The 8228-nt window shown below is 53.7% G+C and overlaps 1 protein-coding gene across 3 annotated transcripts; it reads left to right on the top strand.

Annotated features, from left to right (window-relative positions):
* The first annotated feature begins 647 nt into the window (after nt 1–647).
* Neil2 (nei like DNA glycosylase 2) lies at nt 648–7715 on the top strand. 3 transcript variants are annotated; one of them, XM_023561583.2, is made up of 5 exons: nt 648–792; nt 1946–2085; nt 3684–4048; nt 5459–5655; nt 6585–7715. In XM_023561583.2, exons 2-5 carry the CDS (start codon nt 1948–1950, stop codon nt 6893–6895), a joined length of 1011 nt encoding a protein of 336 aa, XP_023417351.1. In that variant the 5' UTR covers nt 648–792; nt 1946–1947; the 3' UTR covers nt 6896–7715. The 3 variants fall into 3 exon arrangements, with proteins under 3 accessions (XP_023417351.1, XP_003479739.1, XP_012998666.1); XM_003479691.5 differs by having other exon boundaries at nt 655–843; XM_013143212.2 differs by lacking the exon at nt 648–792 and adding an exon at nt 844–1014.
* The last annotated feature ends 513 nt before the right edge of the window (nt 7716–8228 follow it).

Here is an 8228-nt window from a genome sequence, read left to right as displayed (position 1 = left end):
GGATAAGACTAGAATCTCTAATTGTTTTACTTGTGTTAGCTGGGTTTCTCTTACGTTCTTTTGTACTTACATAAAAGGAACTCTGCTCTTTTAAAAGCCTTTGGAGGGAACAGATTTTTTTCAGTCAACTATCTGTCACTGAGATGGTATACTGGTCCAGAAGTACATGAGGGTGCTGTTTTTGTGTTTCCTAGGTGTTTGTCAGAGTTTTTCAAGCCTGAGAACTCCAAGGGGAGAAATGTCATTCCCTGGTGGCACCCTATGATCCTTGCAAGGTGCCAGGGAAGCAGTGCATGGGGTGGAGGGGGCCCAAGGAGGAGGCTTCTTTCTAGCGTGAGCTGCAGCAGTCCCTCTGTTTTCTGTGACCAAAATGCTTTTTTAATTCAGTATGAAGCCTGTGGCTTTTAGGGAAAAGAAACGCTCTAAATTTTAATACATCGACCTGCATGAACAAAGAAAGCATTGATATTGCTGTGGCCCTTACCCTCCCGCCCCGTTTGTGGCGTCCAACGCGGGAGGCCATTGCACCAAGGCCCTAAGAGCCACGCCCACCTTGGACCGAGCCTGCGCTTCCAGGCCAGGGAGCCACACAGGGCGGGACTAGAGCGTTTCTTTGTGTGTGTGTACAGAACGCCACGCCCATTGGGGGAGGAGCCAGCGTGGCCTGGCCAGAGCGTCACGCCCACCACGGGCGGTTACCCCGCGACTCGGCCAAAGCGCGGCGCCCTCTCGGGGGCGGAACCCGCGTGGCCCGCAGTTCCTCTGTCTAGCCGCAGCTGGGGCGTCACGCCGGTGCGTAGCGTCGTCAGAATTGTTTTCATCCGGAATTCCCAACTAGAGAAAGTAAGGGTCTCTGGAGGACGCGCGCCTTGCCCGAGTGGCTTTTCCTCTGCTGAGCACGGTGCCCCCACCCTCCTCCCGAGCTCCGGCGTCCCCACTGCCGCCCGCGTGCTCCGCCCCCGCAGAGCCCAGGCTCAAGCCTTTAGGCGCCCCCTGCGGAGCGACTGGCCCCTGGTAGGTCGCGGCCTCGCCCTGGCCCTGGCTATCTCGAAGGTCCTGAGCATCCTGGAGCTCTGCTGGTCCACGGTGTCCCGAAGTCCCTGCGCCATCCTCCGCGTCGGCCACGGTCTTTACGGCTGCTCGCAGTCTTGGCTACTGAGAAGGCCGGTGGCCCCAGTGTGTCCTGCGTCAGGTCAGGCACGCCTGCCGGGAGAAGTGGTTACAGCCCGCCCAGACACCCCTCCCCCGCCCGGTGGCTCGCGGTGCGCTCTGATGTGGGACAGGGACCAGGGAGCAAGAAGGGGACTGGTTGGCCATGCCTGGCACTGAAAGGGGCCCCGCTGCGCCCCCTTGGTCAACGATAACTGGACCAGCACTGGGCAGCTTCTGAGCTCTGCGGACCCATGTACACTCTGACCCCAGAGGTGGCTGGGGTCCAGGCGCAAGGGGTACAGTAAGTGGTTTGAGGAGTGGGAAGGGAGGACAGAAAGCCTGAGGCAATCACAGTCCGGGCCATACCGAAAAAGGGCCACTTTCCAAGGCAGTCATTGATGTAGGCAGGTGCCAAGTGACTTGTAGTACCCCATGATAAAGGCACAAGGGGCTGGACCGGGTGTCTTCCCTCAAAGCTGGCCCTCACCCTGCAGTAGCTCAGTCTCTGCTGCTTTTTTTGGCCATCTACACTGTGGCTGGAGGGCTGGAACCCAGGTGTGCTCTATCAGTGAGCTACACCCTTTTCATTTTGAGACAGGGTCTTGCTAAATTGACCAGGCGGGCCTCAAACTTGATCCTCCAGCCTCAGCCTCTCGGTAACTGGGATTACAGATGTGTATAACTGTGCCCAGTGTGGCCATCGTGCTCTTAGAGTCGGTGTGAAGCATGGCTGCTTGGAGCTTGGCACCCTCAGAAAGGGCAAATAGTAGCTTCCTCTGCCATTTCTCCCCAGGGATGCCCGAGGGACCATCTGTGAGGAAGTTTCACCATCTGGTCTCTACCTTTGTGGGCCAGCAAGTGCTCAAGACAGGGGGAAGCAGTAAAAAGTTGTGTCCTGCCACCCTACAGTCCCTGTGGCTTCAGGACACACAGGTAAGTTTAGTGTTCTGGGCATGTGGCCTTCCCGGGGCCCCCAGAACATCTGTGCCACCCCTGGAATCTGTCCTAACATGACCCATGCAGCCACACCGGGGACTCCACACAGCGCCTGGTCATTCAGTTGGTGTTTCCCAGCTGGAAGTGGGCATCACAGCAGAGAGGAACAGCCAGAGACCCTGTTTAGAGTATGCAGGGATCCTGACTGCCCCAGCTGTGTGTCAGGGCACCTTGGGCCAGGATCCATATTTGATCCTAGGCCGGGGTGGAGGAGTAAGAAAGAGCGCAGCTGGAGATTTGAGTTTGAATCTGCTGGTCATCCTTTAAGGACTTGAGTTCCAGCCTCCCTGCTTCTCTAGCCTCCATGCTTAGCCCCAGGCTTGTCTTTCATCAACCCAGGCCCTCGAAGCCCCGGTGGTTCTTACCCCTGGTGACTGTGTGCAACTCCCTGCTTGGGTGGGTCTGCCTTTGTCTCCTGCCCTACCCCTTGGTTTTGTGTGGAGTTCCTAACCTGTCTCTGGATTCTGCTTAGCCTCTCTGTGCTCTGAGAAGCTGTGCCGCCGGCTTAATCCTGTACTTCCAGGGCTCACCTCAGCCTCCCAATGCATCCTTCCTGCAGAATCTGTCTTGCTGGCTGAGTGGAGGAAACAAACAGGGAGTGGCCACAGCCAAGTCATCACCAGCCCTGTGTCCCTAGTGCTTTACTGACCACCTGGAACCTGGGAGGCCTGGGGTGAACGTTTGCAGACTGACTCAGTGGGCTGTGCTGCTGTTTGGCCTTAGCATTTTGACGCCCACCTGTTGGCACCACTGTGGGAAGCAGACCCCATGCCTGACACGTAGGCAGCTCATGCTGCTTCTCCACCCTGCCCTGCTCCCCTCAGTAGGTATAAAACAGTTCTCTGATAGGACCAGACAAGGTCTCATTGACCTTGGCCCTGGTTGAGATGTTTGGAAATAGGCTTGGAAAAACTCCACATTTGGACTCCTGGCCTCCCAGCCTCCAGGCTCAGATCTGCAGGGGCACAGTGAGGCCCCTGATCGTCTCCAGACCCCAGTGTCTGTCATGGGGCCTTTACAGAGCTAGCACTCAGAGTGTCACTGGACAGAGGTTGTGTTTGTCAGTTGTCTTGTGTCTATAGCTTCAGTCAAGCCCAGTTTTTTGGAGGAACAGGTGGCAAGAAGCTGGATCTTTAGCTGTGGTCAGTTTGTGCCTGTGCTGATTCATGTTAGCACAGAAAAATGGACTGTGAGTTGAATAATGAATGACAGTTCAGTTTATTTCTTGGCTAATCCCCAAAGACATGGGGAGCAGTTGCCCAGGTGTTCTGGGGTGACTGTCAGTCTGGGGTAGGTCTCCTCGCTAATCAGATGCCCCCAGTTGCTTTCAGTCACTGCAGAAGGCACACACGAGTGCCACTGCAGCAGATGAACAGAGACAGGGCTTAGATTTTCAGTCTGGGGATGGTTTGACAAGGGGAAAGGAACATCAGCAGTCGGATGTCTGTCTGCTCCCTGCCCCCAGTGAAGCTGTCTGGCGTAGCTACCCCCCCCCCCAATGCTGTCTGTCATAGCCTCAGTTCCTTTTCCCCTAGGTGCACGGGAAGAAGTTGTTCCTTAGATTCGATGCAGATGCAGAGGGAGAGGGAGAGGGTGGGGCCCCAGGCGGCAGCCACCAGCATCTAGAGCCTCTGCGAAAAACTGCACGGAAGGAGGCAGCTGGGGACCCAGCACCAGAGGCCAGCGGACAGAAGACTGCTGCTGACGGATCTTTCCAGTCTATGGAGTTGCTTCCCAGGGGCCCTGGTGACTCCAGTGACCTGGCAGGGGACAGCCCCCTGCCAGGGGCCCAGCAGTGGTTGCAGGTCAGCTTTGGTTTGTTTGGCAGCATCTGGGCAAACGAGTTCTCCAGAGCGAAGAAAGCCAACAAGAGAGGCGACTGGAGGGATCCGGTACCCAGGTAAGGGTGGCTGCCAAGGTCTCCAGTGATGCATGTGATACACATTGTGTGTGCTGTTCCCTGCCTCCTTACTTCTGCTTCTGTCTCTAGAGCCCCTTTCCATGAAAAAGAGCTCTCTACTTCCTGTTATCTACCTTTTGTTCGCTCTATATGCAGAACGTGGGTTTTTCATCTAAGAGAGACCAGGTGCTGTTGAAACCTTTGCGTCTGGTTTAACAGTGTGGTCTCCAGGTACATCCGTTTTCCTACAGACTACTCAAGTTTACTTTTCTTTATGGCAGAGTAGTGCTCCCTCTTGTGTGTAAAACTACACTGTCTTTATCCACTCATCTTTTGATGGACGTACAGGCAGCGCCCATGATTAAGCTACTATGAATTGTGCTGCTGTAAACCTGGGATGCGTGCCTCACTGTCATATGGTATCTCTAACTCTTCTAGGAAGAGACCTAGAAGGAGAACAGCAGGGTCAAATGGAGTTTCTTTTTTTTTTTTTTTTTTTTTTTGTCTTTTTCTTTTTTATGGTACCAGAGATCGAACTCATGACTGCCTGCTTGCAAGGCAGGCACTTATGCCGCTGAGCTAAATCCCCAGCCCCAAATGGAGTTTCTTAATGACATCAGATTCCAGCCCTCACTCCCTGCCCCACCTCTGAGACGAGGCCTTTAGCTGTTTGCACTTGCTGCCTCTTTCCCATCATATGCACCCAACTGCCGATGGGCTGAGGTGTTGCTGAGCAGTACTGGCACAGCTTAGGGTACCCCACTTCTCCTGATGTGGGGGCGGTTCCTGTCAGATCGCCAAGTAATGCATTATTCTTTTGTCACAGCTAATGAGCTTTGTGCTGCCCTGGCCTCACTGGCTGGGGTGTAGGCATCGCTGTGGGTCTTCCAGGTGAACCTAGCCTGAGCCCTGGCAGTGGAGTCCTTTGTACTGTTTATCTCCCAAGCCAGTGACCCCGACATCCCTGTGTTCATTCATGTGGCCATACCCCCTGAACCTGAGACTTGGCTGCAGTTGGCCGGTTTTCATCTGTAAACATGTATTACTGTAATCAGGGGGAAAGAGATAACATATGGTAATGCGTGTGTTCTTTTGGTTGCTCCATTTAACCCTGAGTTATCTTTGATTCTGACAGAGCCATCCCTTTGCTAGCTGGGGACCTTAACTTCCCAGGGTCATCAAAATGGCACTGCAGGGCTGGAGATATAGCTCAGCGGCACAAGCACCTGCCTGGCAGGCACGAGGTCGTGAATTTGATCCCCCGTGCCAAAAAAAAAAGCAAAACTGCACTGCAGGAGTTGGACCTGGTACAGAACCCATGTGACAGGACCACACAATGGGGGCTGTGTACAGTGTTCTGCCTGTAAGGTGACAACCTGTGCGTCCACATGTCCTCTTCCTTCTCCCCAGGTTGGTCCTGTACTTTGATGGTGGTGGATTCCTGGCATTTTATAATTGCCAGATGTCTTGGAGCCCCACCCCCGTGGTTGAACCCCACCGTGACATCTTGTCTGAAGAGTTCCACCGAGGACAGGCCTTGGAGGCTCTGGGTCAGCCGCAGCCTGTGTGCTACACGCTGCTGGACCAGCGATACTTCTCAGGGTTAGGTAGGAACACAGGGAGGGGTGAGCCTTGCAGAGCTGCAGATGGAAAACTCACTCATCCAGGAGGCTGAGACACCACCCCAGCCCTGGTATGCCGGGCTGCTGGCCATGAGGCTGCCACCTGATCCCTTTGATTTCCCTTCATAACAAATTTTTTATCTATTTACTCAGTGGTACTGGAGATTGAACCCAGGGAATACTAAATTATATCCCCAGCATTTTTTATTTTTGAGGAAGGGCCTGTGAGTTGCCTAGGCTGGCCTTGAATTGTGATCCTCCAGCCTCAGCTTCCCTGGAGCTGGCATTATAGGTCTGCTGTACCATGCCCAGCTAGCTTCCTTTGTTTTTTTAAGCTGAGGTGGTTAAACTAGGCACTTCCTAACTTCTCCCTTGGACCTCAGGTTCCCTTTGAAACTGCCCAGCTGCCCTTGAGCTCCACTCCTGTGTGCAATACTCTGTCTGAAAAAAAAAAAAAAAGTTTTCTTGGTGCCCGCCACTGTACACAGCGTATTTTGGTGAATTCCTGTTCACTGCTCACAGAAACCAAAGTGATCCCTGTTGTGCAGCTGAGGATACTGAAGCCCCCAGAGGCTAAAGGCTGTGTGCTAGGGCAGTGCAGCAGGAGTTGGGAGCGAGCTGGGCTTCAAGTCTGGCCCTTGGTCACCACAGCCATGTCCATCCTCCATGCCTCGGCCTGAACCTGATGGGAGTAGTTGATCATTTCATCCTCACACTAGTCTTCGAGGCTACTTTATAAGGAATCAGCTCCAGCTGATTCCCTGCCTGGGAGCCCTGGCAGGTGACAGAGCTGTGGTCTCCCCCATGTCCTCCTGCCACTGCTGTGCCAGCCCCAGTTTGCTGTTAACTTTTTGTGGTTCCATCATGCCAAATGTGCATCTTCCTTCACCCACCCTCCCCTGGCTTTGTTTCAGGGAACATCATTAAGAATGAAGCCTTGTACAGAGCCAGGATCCACCCGCTCTCCCTTGGCTCGCTCCTCACCTCCCCATGCCTGGAGACCCTCGTGGATCATGTGGTGGCATTCAGTGCAGAGTGGCTCCAGGGCAAGTTCCAGGGCCAGCCACGGCACACACAGGTCTACCAGAAGGAGCAGTGTCCATCTGGGCACCAGGTCCTGAGGGAGGTGCTTGGGCCCCCTGGTGGCCTCCAAAGGCTCACCTGGTGGTGTCCACAGTGTCAGCCTCGGGTGCCGCCTGAGGAAACCCCACAGCACCAGTCCTGAGTCACCAGGACCCTTTGAGGTCTTAGCCTCGGGACTGGGATTCCTAGGGTGGGAACAGGGACTGACTGGGGTGGTGCAGAGGAGACTGTGGGCTGGGAGGTGTTGGCATTGTTAGGGTTCCCCTTGTAGGAGTAGAGTGCAAGGTGTAGACTCCATATGGGTAGATTCCCCCCCACACACCTTTTTTTTGGGTACCAGGGATCGAACTCATGACCTCACACTTGTCAGACAGGCACTTGTGCTGCTGGGCTAAATCCCTGGACCACCTTTTTTTTTTGGTTCCGGGATTGAACTTTCAACCTTGTGTTTGCCAGGCAGGTGCTTAAGCCACTGAGCTAAACCCCTGGCCCGATTTCTCCCTTTTTTGGTTCAGATCATTCTTCCTGTCTAGTTCTGACACTGAGAGATGAGAGAAATCTTGGATGAAAGGAAAGGAGAGGGGGCTGTGGAGACAGACACCTGTGGGAAACAGTTGTGTTCCCCGGGTTGCTTTTCAGGTATTTCATTTTGGAAACTTTGGTTGATTCGAAGGTCTTCCATTTTGAAGAAGAGGAAAACATAATTTTCTTCCCTCATTCCCTGGAGAGATCCAGGAAAGAGGACTAAGCCGGGGGGAGCACTGGGTCAGCCTCCCTCCTGGCTCCTGCCCTCTGGATGGAACCTTCCTGGTCCACCCATTGGCCTTTAAGGATAAGCTACTTTAGCCACTGTGTTTTTGATATGTTGAACATTTCAGGAGTTTACAAATACTTCATCAGGTTGTTGGTAATAGTTAGATGAAACCAGGGCAGTGACCTGAAAATAAAGCCCTTTGTCATTTTCTGTGTCATCTTCATTTAGCCAGAAAGGGGGGAGAGAGAGAGAGAGTGTGTGTGTGTGTGTGTGTGTGTGTGTGTGTGTGTGTGTGTTTGGGGGAGCAAACCCAGAGCCTCGTGCTAGGCAAGCCCTTTAGCACTGGGCTACACCTCCAGTCCAGGAGAGGGCCTTAAAGTGCAGATGACTGATCTTATAAAGGTGGACCCACTGGGCTTGTTGGGTTGGTGTGTCTGTCTGTCACTTTCCCAGCAGAAATCCCTACAGTTTTAAAGAGAGGTTTATTTTGGCTCATGGTTTTAGCGGGCTTCGAGGCAGAAATGGCACAGTGGAAGAAAACTGTTCACTTTGTGGCAGTTAGGAGGCAAACATAAGGGAGGAGCTGGGGACAAGAATGCACCCGTCCAGGACCTGCTCCCATTGACCCACCTTTAATCAGGCCCCACATCCAAAAGGCACACTCAGCAGTGAACTCAGGGGATGAGTGTGGGGTGCCAACATCCAGTAGCTTCCCAAGACC

The sequence above is a fragment of the Cavia porcellus genome, unplaced genomic scaffold (assembly GCF_034190915.1).
Source record: "Cavia porcellus strain 051 isolate PalLab524CR breed Dunkin Hartley unplaced genomic scaffold, mCavPor4.1 scaffold_24, whole genome shotgun sequence".
NCBI lineage: Eukaryota > Metazoa > Chordata > Mammalia > Rodentia > Caviidae > Cavia > Cavia porcellus.
The sequence above is the reverse complement of the archived record's forward strand: the minus strand, read 5'-3'. Positions and strand labels throughout refer to the sequence as shown.